At 39.5% G+C, this 20,298-nt stretch overlaps 4 protein-coding genes across 6 annotated transcripts in view; 1 reads left to right on the forward strand and 3 right to left on the reverse strand.

Annotated features, from left to right (window-relative positions):
- LOC116303508 (von Willebrand factor A domain-containing protein 8) overlaps positions 1-6,809 on the forward strand; it is a 51,456-nt gene extending 44,647 nt beyond the window's left edge. Inside the window, exons 30-37 of the mRNA XM_089032182.1 lie at positions 2,127-2,936; positions 3,344-3,783; positions 4,408-4,461; positions 4,713-4,924; positions 5,114-5,348; positions 5,446-5,604; positions 5,798-6,135; positions 6,656-6,809. Of these exons, the coding sequence (XP_088888308.1) occupies positions 2,127-2,936; positions 3,344-3,783; positions 4,408-4,461; positions 4,713-4,924; positions 5,114-5,348; positions 5,446-5,604; positions 5,798-6,135; positions 6,656-6,764 (2,357 nt within the window). The 3' untranslated portion in view covers positions 6,765-6,809. The remainder of the gene's footprint in view (positions 1-2,126; positions 2,937-3,343; positions 3,784-4,407; positions 4,462-4,712; positions 4,925-5,113; positions 5,349-5,445; positions 5,605-5,797; positions 6,136-6,655) is intronic.
- On the reverse strand, positions 7-1,725 carry LOC148913551 (uncharacterized). Its single transcript, XM_089025775.1, has 3 exons — positions 1,695-1,725; positions 1,515-1,587; positions 7-694 (listed from the first exon to the last, which is right to left on the reverse strand). Exons 1-3 carry the CDS (start codon positions 1,723-1,725, stop codon positions 7-9), a joined length of 792 nt encoding a protein of 263 aa, XP_088881901.1.
- On the reverse strand, positions 6,778-11,342 carry LOC116289944 (uncharacterized). Of its 3 annotated transcripts, none has more exons than XM_031696895.2 (3): positions 11,149-11,342; positions 8,814-10,365; positions 6,778-8,255 (listed from the first exon to the last, which is right to left on the reverse strand). In XM_031696895.2, the coding sequence occupies exons 2-3, from the start codon at positions 10,249-10,251 to the stop codon at positions 6,877-6,879; spliced, it is 2,817 nt and encodes a 938-aa protein (XP_031552755.2). In that variant the 5' UTR covers positions 10,252-10,365; positions 11,149-11,342; the 3' UTR covers positions 6,778-6,876. The 3 variants fall into 3 exon arrangements, with proteins under 3 accessions (XP_031552755.2, XP_031552757.2, XP_031552756.2); XM_031696897.2 differs by lacking the exon at positions 11,149-11,342 and adding an exon at positions 11,027-11,084; XM_031696896.2 differs by lacking the exon at positions 11,149-11,342 and adding an exon at positions 10,754-11,013.
- Positions 11,343-12,974: 1,632 nt separating this feature from the next.
- Positions 12,975-16,060, reverse strand: LOC116289942 (uncharacterized). Its single transcript, XM_031696893.2, has 4 exons — positions 15,946-16,060; positions 15,681-15,871; positions 15,164-15,509; positions 12,975-14,144 (listed from the first exon to the last, which is right to left on the reverse strand). Exons 2-4 carry the CDS (start codon positions 15,852-15,854, stop codon positions 14,101-14,103), a joined length of 564 nt encoding a protein of 187 aa, XP_031552753.2. The 5' UTR covers positions 15,855-15,871; positions 15,946-16,060; the 3' UTR covers positions 12,975-14,100.
- Between the last annotated feature and the right edge of the window lie 4,238 nt (positions 16,061-20,298).

Here is a 20,298-nt window from a genome sequence, read left to right on the forward strand (position 1 = left end):
AAAAACTTATTTTGCTAGTATTTTGACAATGTCAGCCATAAGCTGCATCTGTTGCTGTTTCAATTTGTAATGTTCCTTTTGCTGTTCTGCTTGAAGACGCATTTCTTCTCTGCGTAATTCAAGATCTTGCTTTCGCAGAGCGGTTTCTACTTCTGTTTTTTCAGCCAAGTACTGCAGTGCTTCTGACCCTCCTTTTCTTGTTTTACGTCTTTTGGTCAAGGCCTGCTCTACTTGGCCGTTCCCCTCTGAACCCGAATCACCACCTTCACTACCACTCTTTCTTGTTTTAGACCATGTCTCCATTGCATTGTTCCTAATGAATATGGCATTTTGTCTCTTTTTTTCCTGATTGTTTTCATCCCTTGCAACTTGGATCAGCGGAGATTTCATTTTTTCGACTACTTCTTCCAATATCATCTCATTTTCTGTTTGGTCATCAGGAGCAATGCCACTTGCAGACTCTTCATTCCTGCTTTTTTTCTTGAAGTCTGCCAACAATTTGTTGAAACGTTCCCTCACACTGCGTTGATCTCTAGGTTCACTTGAGAAATGAGCATAGCAGTTGATCCGTTCTGCTACTTCTGTCCACCTTAGACCTGCTTCTTTAGTCCCAGCTTTGTAGGCAAAAAGCTCGAGGGATACTATTTGTCGTAGAAGAAGTCTATCTCGTTCCTCTGTCCATCTAAATGTTCCACTGTAAAGTGAAATAAAAAAATAAATAAATTTTTTTTCATGCCCTTAACATAATTGAATACCAAGTTATAATAAGCGAATGATTAAGTGCAAATATATTGTACCCATGAAATAGAGAAAGGGCTTCCATTACATCTGTGTAATAGTTTGCTGACAAAATCGCAAATTTAATTTAGTGCAATTTTTTTTACTGAACAAAGACTAGCCAGAACTAATTAGTGCAATTTCTTAAAAAGTGTCTCACGGATATAAGGAAAATACTCTAGCAAAGCACCTCTCTCAATATATTGCTCATAATTGATTAGTGCCAAGAAAGACAAAACTTTATTGAGCCGCAAAAACAAAATTTCCTGCATAGAATGATAAAATTAGGAACAGAAAGAACGACACAAGAAGGAAATGAAAAAGTTTATCAACATAAGTTTTTTTTTCCAGTGAGGATGTCGCGAGTGCATGGTTGGTTTATTCCATGTTAGATGCAAATTAGTTGTTGTTAGTCCAGCAAAATATTTCATGGTTTTAATCTAATTGCATTCAAACAACAATAATGATGACAATAATAATAATAATAATAATAGTAATAACTATAATAACAATAACAATAAAAATAGTACATTATTTTCCTACTTCGTTTCCTAAGTGTCGTGGGATTGAAAGTATAAATATAAAAATATTTTAGAGCGAACATCGCTTGTTGCAATTAAAATAAGGTGATGTGACAATCAACCCCAACTAAGAAAAACATCTTAATGGACTTTATTCTCTCTCTGCATTAACTCTTGTGAAAGAATTACAAAGTAGTTTTGATTGTTTTTACTTACTTATTGCGAAGAGAACCGGTGACATCCGACTCCACACGTGGAACATTGCATGGACTTGTGGAACTAAAAAATTGCGATATTACAGCGTGTTAAATTGTAGCAAGCTATACAATACATTCTCCTCATAAATTTAACCTGATATACGTACGCATTTGCCAAAAACTCATGATAAACACTCACCAGTTTCATTTTCTGCATTCGGCGAAGCCATGGCTGAAATAGGAAGCCAAAATGATAGCGGATTCACTGCTAGCCACTGCATGCATGAATTTTCAGCCATGCGCATTGAAACTCGTCCCAGATCACGAACCGCGTTCAACCGTAGTAGTCTACCGTAGCTGCCCTATCTTAAACTCCCTAATACTGTCACTACTGGTCCAGGTTCGTATTTGGTCACGCTTGTCTTTCTCGTAGCTTTGTTAATGCTGTCACTACTGGTCCAGGTTTGTATTTAGTCACGCTTGTCCCTCTCTTGTGCGTTATTTCATGGTTTGGCTTATCATCGCTTTTCTTTCACTTATTGTTTGATGAGAGATGTTCACTTGATGAAAAAATAATTTTGCATCATCATGTGCCCGCGCCCATAATACAACTTACTATTCGTCGTTTCAGGTGATATTCGAGGGGACTGGCTCCATACTTTAGCTCTTAACCCGGTAACTCTCTTCTCATCTCAAACCAGCCAACACGCCGTCACGATGACTGATCTTTACGAGCTGTTTCCCAGAGCGTACTTATCCATTCTTCCTCAAATCCAACTGGCTGCTCTTGGACAAGAACTAACAGGGCAAGTTTTACTCTTCGACCAAGAATCTAACATGCTGATGCATATTGACCCCAAGAACAGCTCCGTCCGATTTTTAAGTTTTCAGTCTCTTGCGAAAAATGCTAAACGGAAGCTTACCCGGCATTTTTCAGTGCAACAAAAGAATAAATTCAAAATGTGCTCAGATTTTTCACAAGAAAATTGGGTCGCGATTTACCAAGAAGGCACCAACAAGATGGACGTTGTTGATGTAGTTGGTGACGTCACTCAACATATGACGTTCCCGTTTGTGATTGGCCAGTTTCATCCATTCTCACGTGATCTATGGCTTCTCGGGGAGACTGGTACGGACCGGAAGTATTTGCTTTCTAAACCTTACCCGGAAGCTCCAGTGCCTTGTGTTCTTTACCCGGTCACTAGTGATACGATCGATGACACCGACGAATCTCATTGGCAATCGATATCTACTCGTGGCCTCCCATCAAATATCTTAAGCTCGGCTTTAGGAGACGACAAGAGATCGAGGAGTAATCGATTACTTACGGATACTTCGAATTACGCAACTGTTGCAGTGGCTCAGCCTGACCAGCTTGTTATCAAATCACCTGTCAGTCTCTATACCTTCCCAAGAGAAACGTCCACTGAGGTCAAATCAGGTAAATAAACAAGTCTTACGAGTCATGTTTTACAACCACCACTCCCCTAGTCTCCCCCACAGCCGCTTTCGGTGTCGCAGAGCGCGTTGCGTGACGACACTGAAAGCGGCTGTGTGGGAGACTACCACTCCCCGTACGGAGCTCCTCCGTGGGTTCTACTACTAGAATCGCACTACCACTACATTCCATATTTACAATACCCAACTGGCGTGTTGATTTTTACGGAGGCAGGAAAACCGGAGAACTCGGAGACAAACCCCCGTGGCAAGGGAGAGAACAACACATATAAAAAGCTTACATGTGATCCAGTCTGAGCCGAGGCTCGAACCCGGACCACAGTGGTGAGAGAATAGCCATTTATTTTCGTAACATTCAACTAATTATCCTCCAACTTTTTTTCGTTCCAGAAAATAATTCCAAAAAATCTAACCCTACCACGGATACATTATCGTTCGATTCTGTCACCCCTGTAAGTTTTCCAGCCACTGGTCAAGTCATTCGTGTTGTTTCGAAGACGTCAGTACCAGATGAGGCTAAAACTACTGAAGAAACACAACCCAGGGATATCCTTAGAAGACCCACAATACAAACTACAGGATATCTTGAAGTGGTGGACATCGGCAGAAGAACTGTACGGTATATTCCACTACCCGGGAGTTCTGTTTTACCCCTGTATGCCCGCTGGGCAGATGAACCCGTTGCCATGGCACCGACCTCTGATGATGGCCTGGTAACTGTAGATGCTGTCGGTCAGGTACGGATGTGGGAGACTGGGTTCAGGAATCTGGAAAATTCGTTTGGTGATTGGAGGAAGTTGATAGGAAGGGATCCTCAAGAAAAACTCCAGGTATGAGCCATTGTTTGCTTAGCAGTATCATCACTAGCGTAGGGAGAGGGTCACGTGCTCCCCCCCCCCCCACCCCCCCCCCCAACAAAAGTTTGCTTTCGTCACCAAAATTTAATTAATTCATGCGAGATTCCTGTGAATTGGGCGGGAAAATGGTACATTGACCCCCCACCCCCCATAATCGAGACCTTGCTATGTCCCTGTGTACCATGCAACTGTGCTAGTGAATATAGTAGTGCGTGTGGGGAGAACCTCACGAAAGAGTCGGTCATTTACAAGGGAGTGATGAGTTTTAATTATGAGTTACTGTCTCTTACATTGTACTGCATGAAACAAATTGATAAATAGAATGTCCTTGTTTTAAAAGATTAGACAATAGGGAACCAATCACCGTTGCATCAGATTTCCCAATGGAATTAAAATCTTGACCCACAAACAACTTCTAAAGAGTACTTCAAGGATTACGAGGCGATTTTCTATTCTCTTCACAGGACAGTAAACTATAGAAACAATAATAGCCAGTGGTTAGAACACACGACCATTTTGGTGGGAGGCGGTGCACAAATAGCGCACAACCGTGATTCCAAAGAGACGAATATTAATGGTACTATATATTTAACATAGGTTACTTATTCACGGGACAGCGGACTTGACGTCAACGCTCCAAAACACGGCAAGGTAAGAGTCGTATTGAACTGATGCGTGGCAGAGGAGGGAAGAACGAGAAGTGGTAACAAAGTGAAATGGAAAAAAATGAATGAATAAATGAACCAGCGAGATAGTGAGTGTGAACGAGCTGGTTACTGTGTCAGTGAGTGAACAAGAGAGGAGCGAATGAGTGAGAAATGAATAGAGGATGGGAAATAAAGAATGGGAAAGAAATGGAGGGAGTTAATGATTGAATAATAATAATAAAAAGAACATTGCAGATGGATCCGTCAGGTGATCCTCACGTGGGAGGTAACACGTGGGCTGGTGGGACAGGTGGGCGTGATACAGCAGGTCTCGGTGGTAAAGGAGGACCATACAGACTAGATGCAGGACACGATGTACATCAGTTATCAGACCAAGAGAAAGATGACGTACCTGATGACGTCAAGAAAGCAGCAAGAGAGATGGCAAGGAGAGCTTTCAAAGAAAGGTAAACATGTCGTATTAGACATTGCGAGGTTGAGGAAAAAACTGGGTCGAGTTGTCATTGCAGTGCATTATGGGACTGTTTTAGGGGACGAAATAGTGTAGTGTGTCATGGGGTACCGTAGGGATAAATGCATTCCATAGTTCCTTGGACCCCGTGTGTGGTAAGGTCAGTCTCTTTTCTCTTATCCAGGCTTCGCGAAATTCAGATGAGTGAATATGACGCAGAAATGTACGAGGCGTTCTCGTCACGTGTTCGTCGTCAGGTCCAGTCTCTACGCGTTATTTTGGACGGGCTGCAGGCGAAAAGCCGTGAACGAGTGTGGCTTCGTCACCAGACCTCTGGAGAGCTTGATGACACCAAGCTGATAGAGGGTCTTACGGGAGAACGTTCCATTTACAAGAAAAGGGGAGAGGAAGACCCTGAGGTATGTGGGCATGGGTATTTTTTTGCCAGTCTTGTGTATTTGTATTAGTGTGAATTTTACATAAAATCTCAAAGGTTTATATCTGTCTTTTTTGCAGCTTGGAACACCTCAGCGTCTTCCGAAGCGCTTGCGATTTGTGGTGGATGTCAGCGGTAGTATGTATCGATTTAATGGTCTTGATGGTCGACTTGATCGAATGATGGAAGCAGCGTGTCTTGTGATGGAGGCCTTATACCAGTACGACGACAAAATCAAGGTTTCTCATACTTTTTATCTTATTGTTTTGTTTTTAATTCTTTCCTATGTAAAACGATTGTATTGTTCCTGCGGCTGCCGTCATGCGATGGTTCAAAACCTCTATTTTGGGTATATCTTCTTGTAGAGGACACTATAGAGGACACAGTATACGTAATTCAATTCGTACTCTTGTTTTTTTTTTTTTTTTCCAGTACGACATATATGGCCATTCAGGTGAATCCCCAGAGATCATCTTCGTCAACGACAACTCCCTTCCCAAGAACAACCGCGAACGACTTGACGTCATGAAGCAAATCCACGCGCATGCGCAGTACTGCATGAGCGGTGATTACACACTCGAGGCGACGTCGTATGCTATCAAGGGAGTAGCAGCGTTAGATGCTGATGAACACTTTGTGATAGTGTTGAGTGATGCTAACCTGGAACGGTATGGGATATCTGCTAAGGATTTTGGCAAGGTTTTGACTAGTGATTCGCAGGTCAATGCGTTCGCTATTTTCATTGGCTCGCTTGGTAACCAAGCAGAAAGGTAAGTTTGTTGGCTTTTGTGTTAGTTCGAATAGGCAGACCTTTTATGGGCTTTGTTTGTTTGACTTCTCCGTTACTGTGAAATTCCTTTTCTCTTGAGCGTTCGTTTTCCAAACTACAATTGGATTTTCAGGGTTGTATTTCCGTCAATCATGCGAGGGGACGGAGCTTGTGCAAATAGAACTTATTTTTTGTTATCCCATTTCAGACCATGCTTCATTGTCTATCGTTTCTTTATTTACCAATAGCGCTTGGAGAAAGATTTAGTAATATGCATGCAGCTCGAACAAAGAATATTATTATTATATTATTATAACAGGTGGTCGAAAATGGGAAAACTTTTCAGCGAGTGCAATTCTGAGGATCTAAATGCATACCTTACGCGTTTATTCATCTCCCCGCATATATCAATAGTAATTTGCTCTAGATATTATACCCCATCCCTACCCCCCCCCCCCCCCCTTCAACGCGTTTTGGGATATTTAATATTGATATATTTTAGTGAGGTACTTTTGTTGTAGGTTGGTAAAGGCTTTGCCTTCGGGTCACGCCTTCGTGTGCATGGACACCAAGCAACTTCCTCTCGTCCTCCAGCAGATCTTCACCTCGACGCTTTTGAACTCGAAATAATTGTCAGGCTTGCTTGTATTAATAAAATAACAATATTTTATTTCATTTATCAACTTATAATCTATAAATTATAAATAATTATTAATTTATAATGAGATAATTTTATTTAATTTTATTTGATGCTCACTACCTGGACCGAAATTTGTCCTTGATAATAGGATAGACTCTTCCTGGCTGAAAACACAAATCGAACACTCCCTGGTGCAACCTTTGTTTCTATTGGTCCGTCACGAGACACTTTAATGTTATACATGTCATTCATCTCGAGCACCACGGTATATGATTGGTCCATACATGTGTTCGCTAATTCGTAAGCATAAGCGTCACCCTTCCCGTGTACTCTTTCGATCAAAGTTAAACATCCTTCCTCGTCGATGGTTTCAAACCTTACTTTGCTGTCGACAAAATGAGACGTTTTCCATACCATTAACTTCTCTAGTAAACTTTTTGTGGTGTTTCGCTTGGTTCGTTTAAGTTTTGAGCAGACACATAGCTTGAGATTAATGTCTTTATCTGCGCATGCGCTGTAAGGCCCAAACATCGTTAGTCTATCGTAGTGAAGTAGTGCCATGCCTAACGATTGGGAGTCAGGAGAAACGTTTGTTTTGACTTCGACTCTGAAAGTCTCTTGTTGATGTGGTACGACGTCTCCTGCAGGAACAATGATGTCAAAACTCGTGATAAGAGAATCGTCAGTTTTGGGGTTGCGCTCGCGTACGTTCCTAAATCCTATTGGCTGTAGACGATTACAAGAACGGGTCAGCGGAAACCCTCTTTGCTTTTCAATAAACCATTCTGCAAGTTTATTGTTCAGCTCCCCAACTGCAAACTCGACCATGGCAAGTTTTAAGGTATCGTTAGTAGTTGGGCTATCCCATCCGTCACAGACACAAAGATTTGGCGTCCGTAGCTCGACATTATCACACGTTCGTTCAGGAGAAACTGGAGTAAAAACACCTCTAGGTGGGATCCCTGTGGTGGGTACGGGATCCGCCAATACCATCAGAGACTGGTGTAAGTCAATCATAGTTACAAGACGACGCTGATTGGTCTTAAGACTGTTAATGGCATCTTTACCAATCATCTTGGCAACTTCATTCGGGATGATGATAAATAGGCTTGGATGAAACATTTCGAACCGTCCTTCTAGTGTAGTAGCGGTGTATTCTGTATACGTGTTGCCGTGATCTGCTAACACTATAGTCACGGTGTTAGGGTCCTGTGCAACTTGCTGTACGTACTGCGACAATGCTTCATCAAATGTTTGAATGCGTCTACCGTACTGATCATGGCCAACGCTCAGCGATATGTAGGAGAGAAGAGGCAGAGCATTTGGATTCGACGCGATGGCTCGTAAAGTGTCCAGGTTATACTTGAGAAAGTATGAATGCTGGAACTTCCCGTTGTAGCAGATCCTGTGTCCTTTGGGACCGTTAAAAGGAGTAAATAATCCATACTTTTTTAGCACCTCACAGCTCGAGTGTGTGATTCCTTCAAAAAACAAACAATATTTTATCAGTTACCTGGACTTGCAGGGGCTTAGGCGGGGGGGGGGGGGGGGGGGGGGGGGGGACCGGGCACACCCATCCTGTTGGTAATTTTTTTAAGATAGGGTAGGATAAAAAATTCAACAGGATTAAATTACAAAATATTGAAGTAACCTATTTAATATATATAATATTATATATATTAAATAAGTAATGACATAAAATTAATTAATTAATTAATGAAAACCAGCTTTCCATGAATGCCGTGTTTTAAATACGCGCTTGAATTAAAGCAAATAGGCTAGCTAACCCTGAGCAACAGAAAACTGGAAACTGGGATGCTTACCATTTTAACTAAGAAAAGAGCGGGAAACTTTGACAAAAGGCACGCGCGTCTACCGGAAGAACCAAAAAGTGCGGGAAAAGTGGATTACCTCAATCGGAAACCGAGTTTTCTGAAACTTTCTTATCGAAATGACACAAACCATTTGTTTTCCAACCGGGATTTCCGTTTTTTTCTTGGGTAAATGGTAAGTACTCCTCGAGTTTTACAAATAATTACCTGTGGTGTCTATAAACACGTCCTTCAACTTGGGTGCTAGATAATTCCAGTCAAGCGACAGAGCCAGGTCTACAAAAAGTCCCCACTGTCCTTCCCAACACAGATCCTCCTGCCAAGAGGTCTGGTAACCAGCCTTCTTGTAATGCCCAAACAAGTGTTCCATCTCAACCGCTGGAGGATTGTTACGGTCAATGGATTTCGGGAAGAGCTTTCCTGTGAACAGCGCATGCGTGTTCTCTGCTGTATGACCCTCGACCGCCTGAAACAACTCAAAGTCAAAAACACGAGCGGGAGAATGGGCACTATCCTTGATCCAGCGTTTGAACACATTGATAGTTTTTGGTAAAGAGCGATAAAAATGAGCTCTGGCCACCGAATCTATTAGGATTATATTAACATTTAATAGACGTTTATGCCTGGGCTTACTGTCGTTGTCTTTGATAGTATAACGAGGATCTATTGGTAACAACTGCACTATTTTGCTGCCAGCGATCTTTCCCTTACACTGTAAAAATACATAATTATACTCATTGCGCCTGCTGTGTTCCATGATCAGCGGTAGGCCCTTTTCTAATTTGTTAATTGAGCTGAATGTGTGTATGACGTCATGCTGGCCATTTTTAGGATTTAAGGTTTTCACGACAAATGAGCGATATTCCTGGCGACAGAGTTTTCTGTTGCATCGAGCCTTCAAGATTTTCTCGTTATTTTTGATTGAAACATTAAGCCTACAAATTTCTCCCATATACCGATCCTCACATTTCGGTGGTTGCAAGTAGTATAGTTCTTGCGCTTTTTCACACGCTTCTTCCGAAGCACGGTGCGGCTTGCATTTACCATACGACACCAAACTGGACATATTCCCAAGTGTGTTGTCAGGACACCGGGCATTGGTTACCTGGTCGAATTTAGTGGGCTTGTGAAGATTAACGTCCAATTCTTTGACCTTATCTACGTGGTTTGTTCTAACACGATTCCCGATTTCGTCGCCAACATTCTGCGCTTTCGCTTGCGTTGCTTGGTAACGTAAATCTTTTGAGGCAAAAAGTTTATATTTCTTGTTAAATGAGTCTTTTCTTTGTGGTTTCTCATTCCTTCTTTTTACCGCCAATTCACTCCCAAGAAAATGGTTCGACCCGTCTATTCCTTCATCAGACCGTAAACTTATTTCAGATAGCTTGACTCTTAGTTGAACCAAAGCCTTCGTTTCATCGTTTCTTCCAAAGGTTTCTTTTGCAGTATCAATTGACGAGATTAACTTTTGAAATGGCTTCGTAACTGATAAGTAATGGTTTTCAAAATAAAAGCAGTCGAGACAAGTGATTGTTATAAATATAATAAGAGCTGCCTTGATAAATCGTCTCTTGTAAAGGCGACAGGTGAAACTTCTTCTCATTTTAATTTCGTATCTTGTAAATATTCTCTTGTAAATGTCCATACATTTAGCACAGTTTCAATTCCACTTTTCCTCGTGAGCTTATATAACGCATTTCTCACTCATAGTCATGTCTACACTGTTGCAAGTTGACACGTCTTGGACTGTACTAAGAACCTACGATGTAAAAAAATAACACATCACTAATTACCAGTGGATTTTCCCTTGAGCCTCTAATAAAATAATTATATTTGAAAGATCTGATGGCAAGATTTTGCTGTATCTATTCAGATTGCGTATAATAGTTGCTATCGTGGAGTGCTCGCACAAAACCCGTGAAACAAATACTAATTGTTTTGTACTAAATAGTTATAATCAAACCATAGGAAACATAAGATTCTGTATGAATTACTACTAATTGGTACTTAATATTATTCACGGGTTTAGTGCGTGCACGCTAAAAGTTACAAAAACCAATCTATTTTTTCATTCAAAATTTTTCTCCCTGTTATGATTCTAAGACGGCCAGGTGAAATTTCTTTCAACTACACCATGTTGTAGACACCTGCATTACAGCTTCAGGGTATGCCGTATCGTTTTCAAAGTTTAGACTGATGAGTGTTCTCTGACAATGCGTTATATACGAATTAGACAGCGTCATCGCTCCCTTGTTATAATTTAATCGTTTTGATGAAAACCAAATAAAAACAACTAAGTCGAGCTACTTTACGTTCAGTCGTAAGTTGTCTGTGTTGTGTTCTTACGAACATTACTAGTTTTTGGATCTCAGATGTTTTAAACTCGAACGGGTTGCCTTGTTACCCATTGTTCACTTTACCTCTATTTGTTCGGGGCCAAGATACATCAATATTTCACTGGAAGATAGCAGATCAGGTTTGTCGACTAATGGGTCAAATATCGTAAAGTTCGTATGTTCTAAGGTATCAACTCTTTACTCACCTGGCAGATGGAGATAAGAACTTAATATTTTAGTTCTTGACATCTTTTAAAATCCTACCTAAAGTACTAATACCGTCAAATAGAACGTAAATGAGGAGAGGTTCTTCACCAACTAGCTGCATTGCATGCCAAACGGGACAATTCAATTCTATTTTTCTCCCATGTTTTGTTTAACTGACTATATAATAGATTCAGTCGGTAAGAGGCACGTCGTGTGAACATTATACTGATCGACTATTCGTGTCTAGTTCAGTTTACATAGCTGTTTCGTATCCAGGCAACCAGGTAATGGAAGAGATCCATGGTAGACAATTCGAACAATCAGTATAATTTGTATTGTAGAATGATTCTGAAGAAACGATTTTCCATTTACTGTAATTGGCTACGTTTACCAGCCATTTCAATAGAAGCTTTGCACCACCAAGTGATGACAGCCATGATAGTTGACAGGGAAAATTGAATCTGGTGTAATCTAATTTACACACAGCAGCCCAAACAAGGTTCCTGTGTATGGTTTATAAGGGAATGTATGGGAGTTATGATAAAGTTACGAAAATAAAATGTTTCACTCAACAACTTGCCTCAAAACTTGTTGCAGTTGTTGCTTTTCCTTTGTTTAGTCTTCTGGCAAAGTTTCAGCGCGATTTGAGGCCGTTTAGTGGGTTCTTTAAAAATCCGCTCTTTTCTACCTAGAGTTTTGAGGCAAATTGTTGAGTGAAACATTTTATTGTCATGACTTTATCATAACTCCCATACATTCCCTTATAAACCATACACAGGAACCTTGTTTGGGCTGCCTGTGATTTACATGAGAAAAAATTCAGTTTCCGAGGGGAGAAAGACTCTATTGTTGTGCCTCCTGTCATTGCTGCCATCACGTGATTGTGGCAAGCCTCCATACAAGTAGTAGTAGCAACCTTGTGTCGCATAGGGATTGTCTTTGGACCACAGGTAGCCCAGACTCCCACATGGGAAGAGTTTACCATTAATCATGCTTAAAAGGTTGAAAAATCACGTTGAAATGTGTGCCATCGTGTGTGTGAGAGAGTGTCATCGTGTTTTTTCCGTTGCTCTCTTGTTTTCTCTGTTCCAAGCCCGATTTTGATATGAAATCGTAAGCAAAGCATATCGCTCGCCAAATTCTCGCTTCGCTTGAATAAAACACTCTTCGGGACAAGTTCTATCCATGCATCGAACTAAATAAAATTGAGCAACAGCAGAAAAAGAATCTGAAAAAAATCGTCTTTGATTTCGATATTTTCTAAGGTATAACAGAATGATATTAGGTCGTATTTTAACTAATACATTCGGCACCGGTGAAATATCGGCGCTAAGAGACGTCTAACCTTTGGACATAATGTTTCCCCATTTCAGACCACGTGTTATTCTATAGGTTGCTATCAATAGACGTCACTTCCGGTAATAGCTCTTTTTTAATGGCTTGCAGAATCCTAAGATTGTTTTGATCTCTTGTTTTCTGGTTTGACGTCGTGAAAATAGTCAAATACAATAGTTTGAGGACTTATTTTGATATGTTTTGACTTAGCATCCGCTAGTTGCCCCCCAGTCAACCGCTTGTTTGCCCCCTAGTCAACTCCAAAAAGTCACGTGATTGATAGTAAGCAATCGAGAATAAGATTATTTGTTTGAGTTGAATCCATATTCATGAGACTTTAAACAAAGCCGAAACGATACTTTATGGAAGAATGACGTGATCTGTAATGGGAAAACATTAAGTCAAAGGTAAAATATTAGTATTATAAGTGATTTTTCCCCCCACAAAATTATATTATTATACAAGAAAATTCAAGTCAAAGTCAAGTCCATTGGTTTAAAAGATTATTTAATTTATTCCTTTCTAAATGCCGACCATGGGTTCCAGAGTATCTCTCGCTCCAGTGCTTGACGACCGTGAAGCACTGGAACTAGACAGTCTCTAGAACCCAGGGCTGCCGACTTCAACTTTGAGTTTAGATTTAAAGTGGCTCCGACATTTCTTTAGTACTTTTCTACTTCCATTTGACCGTTTACCTTTAGGCCCTGGCTAAACGAAGAAACATGTTTCCAAAGGTGGCAAAACTGTCAGGAAACATCGGGAAACATGTTTGCTCAACATCGGTTAGCGCATGCGCACTTTCAAGATAGAGCTAGCGTTGCTAAGTAACGAACTTTTAGAATGTTGACTTTCGTGGCTAAACGAGGAAACATTGGGAAACATTGTTTCCATGCGTCTTGGAAGCATGAGATGTTTCTGTCGCACAGCAGAAACATTTTTGCGTCTTGGAAGCAAAATTTGTTGCACGTAGCAATGCTTCGCATGTAGCTAAACTTGGAATCATCGGGAACATGCGCGCGGGAAACATGTTTCTGGTAACGTGTTTCCTCGTTTAGCTAGGGCCTTAAGGAATGTTATATTTTTTCAAAATCAAACGAGGCACACAGCATTCTAGCTGTACATAATTAAAAAACCAAATGAAGAAGAAATGAAGAGCGAACCCAATTTCCCAGAATCCTATATAGTCGTACGTCGTCATGTTTATGGTTCATTAGTTTTATTGACAGGTCTAAACATTTGTGCGAGTGTGTGTTTTCTACTTTTTGTATCACGTGATCTTCTAGTATGATATCACGGTGTCATCTATATATCTTACTATCATAACACTTGGTCATCGATGTATCTTACTATTATATCACGTGATCATCCATGTATCTAGTCAATATCACGTGGTCATCCATGTATCTAGTAAATACCACTAGGTCATCAATGTATATCACTATAGTATATCACGTGATCATCAAAGTATCTCACTATAGTATATCACGGGATTGTTTATGTATCTAGTCAATATTACGTGGTCGTCTATGTATCTCACTATCATATCACGTGGTCATCTATGTATCTCACTAACATATCACGTGGTCATCGTATGTATGTGGCATCATGTCACGTGGTCATCGTACGTATATGGCCATCATGTCGGCGATGGACACTGCATCTTTACAGGGAAAAAAACAAAGCACTGAATAGAATATACACAGAAATGAAATGAAAACTAATATATATATTTAGGCACTGCCTAAAAGCGGAGCTCCCGATACGGAAGTCACAGGGCAAACAATTTGAATGAAACTGAAAGGTAAAAATAAGTTCGGGGGAAAATCTTCAACTATTTTTTATTTGAGATGAAGATAATTTCTCCAATAATAAAAACCATGCAGTGAAATCGAATCAAAATGCAGTACTTCTTTTTTTTTTTTTTTTTTTTTTTTTTTGAGCGAGTATACTCTCGCACTTAGGTATTTTGTACACAACTCACCACCACCCCCAGGGGCTAATTTTGTTCTTGGAAGATTTTCTTCGACAAAATTTTTCAAGGCCGACAGTTTTAGGCTTTGAATCTCTTTTACTTGAAGAAAAACGAAAGATAACTACAGATAATCCAATACAATATCAAGTTTAGTGAAATTTACCTCAGATGTCTTTCATTGAAATCGAAAATCTGGAGATTTGAGACAAATCAAGATTAAAAAAGCTGACTTGAAAACTGGTTAAGGTGAGCAGAAAATAAGCTTACTTAATTACGTCTTTTACAGAACGAGACGAAGTTCACATTCAGTTAAACTTGACAAGAACAACTGAGACAAAATAGAGAATAATGCAAAAGGCAATGCAAAATACAAAATGACGAATTTCTTGTCAGTAAATTGGCGTTCGTAAATGTGTTTGAATGTTTTTTAGCTTTTTAAAGTGAAAGTCTAGAATCTGTGAGTAGTTTGGCTTTGACATCAAGCGGGATTCCTCTGTTGTGTACACGGAAGGACGTACGGACGTACGGACGCATGTGACGTCAGCCAAGCCATGAAAAATAAACTAGATGGTTTACCATTTTTTCTTAAGTATGGTGCTCCGTGCGGGTGCTCCGCTAATAAAATAATTTGCATGGCGACTCATTAGATCTGAAAAACATCGATTCAACTGAAAACTCTCTCGATCGTTGTTGTATCTATAACTAACCTTTGGTGTTCCAATGAACGCGGATACCGGTTGGAGAGTACAGTATCGAGAATGTAGGCTTCTCATGGTTTTCCCAGGCGCAGCATCCTGGAGTCAATTCTATAAGTGCCATCCATCCTAAGTCATCTGGACATCCGTCATATAAACTGTTAATGTAAAACGATCGCCTCACATCAACTCCTATTTCACCAGTTATGGAGAAGTAGTTGACAGGCTGGGAATGTATGTCTGTCCAAGGACTTGTTAGAAGATGATCACGAGAAAACCAGTTGGTCTTGGTAGATCCTTTGGCGTTGAATACCAAACGAACAACCTCTGTCTTGTTCTCGTACAACGACAATCGAACCTATAAGAATCGCAAATTAGAACTTGTAAGTAGTTGGAAATACCAACCTTGATCTCTTTGTTTACCACCTCTTTAATCACGTGACTTTCGTTCCTGCCCTCTTTGGTCACGTGACTTTCGTTTCCGCCCTTTTTCAACAGTTGCTAACAAACAGTATAAATACTACAGTACCTGTGTTGGATTGAATGCCTGCCAGTGTTCTACGATTCTGTTTTTGTAGTGCTGTCTGGACGAGCTGTTTATGGGTAAAGATGCTGACGAGGATTCTAGAAGAGAGTTTGACAGCCATAGTACTGAAGGACCTTGTTGTTGTAGTGGTACACCACTTACGGCCTTGAAGACCATCGTCCAGCCTGAATCATCTAACATGGTCAAAGAAAGAAAGTCAGCAAAATGCTGATCTCTATATTTTGTAATATTTAAGGGTTCACTTTACCTTCTCCGTTGTCATGGTCACAGTAAACGTCGATCTTGCTTTTGTTTGGAGTAATGATTTCGTAGATACCGCTGTTGGTGTAGCCAGCAGGCAAATCGTTGTGCGCAGCTGCGGAAATCTGATGAACACGAATTATAAAAGTCAATATACTTACTTTTCGTATTCATATCTTCTGTTTCGTTGCTATGGTTACCTGGTATCTGACAGTCTTGTCCCAGTGTGCCTGCAGGACATTCACATTTGTAGGTGTGGTTTGTATAGAATGGAACACACTTTCCTCGATGCTTGCATGGTTTTCTCTCGCATGGATTCTAACGGTTGAAAAGGTTGAAATAGCGTGAAAATGACTGCGGGATGTTCTTGATAAATCGGTTTTCCAGCCACAAGTGTTCAATTCTAGTGTCTCAACAAGTCCAATTTGATTCAAAAATAAGTTAAAAAACTAATTAGTATTCAGTTGCCTTGGCTCACGCCAAATATTAATCTAATTTGTTAGGTATATTTCAATTTTCATTCAGAGTGAAGACTGTTATCTATTATTCCATTTTATACTGATGATAGCAGATGTACTGCCGGAAGTATGTGTGTCGTTAACGATAAAAAGTTTCATGCTTTTTTATTAAAATAAGCTCTAAATGTTTCCAATATCATTGCCAAAACAAAATACAACGCGAAACAGAGAGACAAAGACTCACCGCAATGCTGTAGTGATCAATCCCTTTGCTTGGTCTGAAATTCGACTGGTTTTCATATTTGTCAGAAGCCAAGAGCTCACATACATACAAACCTTGGTCATCACCAGTTGTGTTCACATTGACAGATAAACATCCGTGAGTTTGACGCATCGAACTAGGCATTCATCAGAAGACTCGACTCTTTCGTCCTTAAGTTTCGCTGCAAAAAGCTTGTGGTCTTTGTGAGGAAAGAAGTTTCCAAACGAGAAAACACCTGAATTACTTGGCACGAAAAGCTTCTTCAGACGCGACAAACTGAACAAAAATGAGCGCTATTGCAGAGATTATCGCCATATCGGCAGAATATGAAGAACTAAAGAAACGATCTTAGTGCGGTTAGATTTAAGCTTAGTGCTAATACTGCTCTTAACACTAAGATGACGAATAAATAATAAAGTTTATTGCACTTGTTATGATTTTTTCTTTATCCACCATGGAGAACCACAAGTAGTCCAAGCACCAAGAACTATTTTTAAACACTTACAATCTCAAAGAAAGCCGAAGATGGAAGAGTTTTCTGGCATCAGTGTATTATTTAACAAATATTGAATTACTATTCTATTACCCCAACGTATTGTTTTCCCTCTGCACTATATCATTGATTGCTGATAGCTACCGCTATTTCAGCAAATATTATTTCTATTGCCGGCAGCGTACTCAAATCAACATTATTAAGATTGATCATGGATTGACGAAAAAAGTAAACTTTCTAATTAACTTTTGGTGCAAACTATTAACCAAACTTCACTGGAGATTTTTTTATCTTCGGAAAGACCTAAATTTATATTTCTTTTATTTATATTTCTACTTTGAGATAATAATTAAATATTCTTTGTCATCGGAAAGCTTTACTTTCATTGAAGTCTGACTCAGAAGATGATGAAAGTTGTTGTTGTTTATTCTCAGGCGCTTGCAACTGTAGATTTTAGCATCACGAAGAGCACTTCAGCACACCTCTAGTGTTCAACCTGTTCGAAATAAGAGGGATTGATGATGAAGCTATTGAGATAGTACGGCTAGTACTTTTTGTTTGTTTTTTTTATCCTTCAAAACACCATAACATCTTCTAAGAGAGATGTACCAAATTCGAAAGTCGTCGGGTTCGGAATAGGTTTAATTGGAGCTAAGCTTTTAGGCTCTCATTTTGTATTGGGTAACCTGCTTTGTAAGGGAAGCTATTTCCTGTTTCAGGTTTTCCCATAGCTTTTTCTCTCTCTTATGATGCTGTGCAAAACCATTGAAGTAAAGTATTCAGGGTAAACATTAATTGAGGCTAATATTTATTTATACATATTGACGTTTTGCAGCTGTCGAACACTGATAGATTGGAGTTACCAAACATATTCTTTTTTTATTTTTTTAATTCTTTACCAAACATAGTAGCATTTAGTCATCCTTTAAACATGTTTCTGTATAAAAAAAACTCTCCAAACGCTCAAGAATATCGACTACCCAGAATACCCCTCAGTCTTAGCTTTGATGATCAACCTTTGAGCCCAACTGACATCAGGGAAAAACGTTTGCGCATGCGTGCACTTCAGCACGTTTTCAAAGAATTTTGAAGAGTTTGAGTGAGAAAATAAATGTTTGTTTTCTCCAAGTATACAAAAAAAGTTCGAGAGTATACTTTTGTCAGACCAAGATACTGTATTAACAAACACAATATGAAAGAATTAGTCTTAAGTTTCAAGCATGGACACTAAGTTTTGGCATTTTTTGAAGTCCAATTTATCAGGCATGTTTGAAAGTCAAATTTACATGTTTTGAGTAATTTGCATGCGGATTCAGAGCATGCGCAGACGTTTTTCACTCGTGTCAGCTTAACTAGCCTCCGCAGGCTAATCGCTAAGGTTTTCGTTAATTAATTTGGTTTTTGTTGCTGTTCGAGAGGGATGGATACTAGTCCCGCTCGGTCAACTCTCAGCCAACACAGGAAGGCCAGTATAGGAAAAGAGCAAAGAGACTACGACGGGGGAGGCCAGAACCCAACAAAATTTTTTGAACTAGCTTGGTGTATCTTAAACGCCACCGGAATTTATTTAAAACTGAACCGACGTTGTGACCCGGTGTTTATTTGAACCCTGGGTTTATTCAGGACCCAGTGTTTGTTTATGAAGCCTTTTTAGGGCTTTTCTGAGCCTTTATTGCTTGAACATTTTATTTAACAACGAATTATAATATCATAGTTTAAACAACGGTACATATATAAATGCAAAATTGGATGTAGATGTTTACGTCGATGTAGCTTATTTGTAGTTATTATATAGTTGGGATCAGTACGCGCGCGCTGATTGGTCGAAAACTGTGCTTTATTAGTGAACGGAGCACAGTGCTGACGCCATTCTTTTTGCGTAAATAAATTCAATACCAACAAAGAATTAGTAACTATATAATAAAACGAATAAACCAGCTTTTTCCGTGCTCCGTTCAGTAATAAAGCACTTAGGAAGCGCCATAAGCACTCAAGAAGTTCGAGAAGCACTCGCCCTTGGCTCGTGTTTATCCTTACACTTCCTTCGTGCTTACGTCACTTCCTGCGTGCTTTATTACTGAACGGAGCACGGAAAAAGCTGTTTTATTTGTTAACTATTGACCTATTGATGGTGATTTCCAATAAACGCCGTGACCTCAAAATAAACGCAACCAAAGTGTTTTTTTTAAAAACTGGACCTTGTTAACCCGGCGTTTATCCAGGACCCGGTGTTTAATCAAGTAATGTTATCATATCGTGATTGAAATCTAGTTTTATACTATACGTGATCTATTTCTTTTTAGCAAATGCCTTATGCATACGTTGCTTATATTGATGATAAACGAGGTTGATATATGTGAATGAAATATTTGCTTTCTATTTCTACTTCCGGTCACGTGATCCACGTGCAAGTGGGTATAATTATTGCCAAGTAAAAACTTGTATCATGTGATCATAATATATCGTAGACATCCTATCACATGAACAAAGACATCCTATCACTTGATCATTCTATGTATATAGTCATCATATCACGTGATCATCGTATATGTATATAGTTATCCTATCAGGTGATCATCGTATGTACGTAGTCGTATCACGTGATCGTCGTATGTATATAGTCATCATATCACGTGATCATCGTATGTAAATAGTCGTATCACGTGATCATCGTATGTATATAGTCATCATATCACGTGATCATCGTATGTAAATAGTCGTATCACGTGATCATCGTATGTAAATAGTCGTATCACGTGATCATCGTATGTATATAGTCATCATATCACGTGATCATCGTATGTAAATAGTCGTATCACGTGATCATCGTATGTATATAGTCATCATATCACGTGATCATCGTATGTAAATAGTCGTATCACGTGATCATCGTATGTATATAGTCGTCATATCACGTGATCATCGTATGTAAATAGTCGTATCACGTGATCATCGTATGTATATAGTCATCATATCACGTGATTATCGTATATACATAGCATCATATCATGTGATCATCGTATATGTATATAGCCAACATATCACGTGATCATATGTACGTAGTCATATCACGTGATCATCGTATGTACATAGTCATCATATCACGTGATTATCGTATGTACATAGTCATTATATCACGTGATCATC

This window comes from Actinia tenebrosa, unplaced genomic scaffold (assembly GCF_029948245.1).
Source record: "Actinia tenebrosa isolate PJP-AT-01 unplaced genomic scaffold, QUT_ActTen_1.0 PGA_scaffold0__85_contigs__length_37466705, whole genome shotgun sequence".
NCBI classification, from domain to species: Eukaryota; Metazoa; Cnidaria; class Anthozoa; order Actiniaria; family Actiniidae; genus Actinia; species Actinia tenebrosa.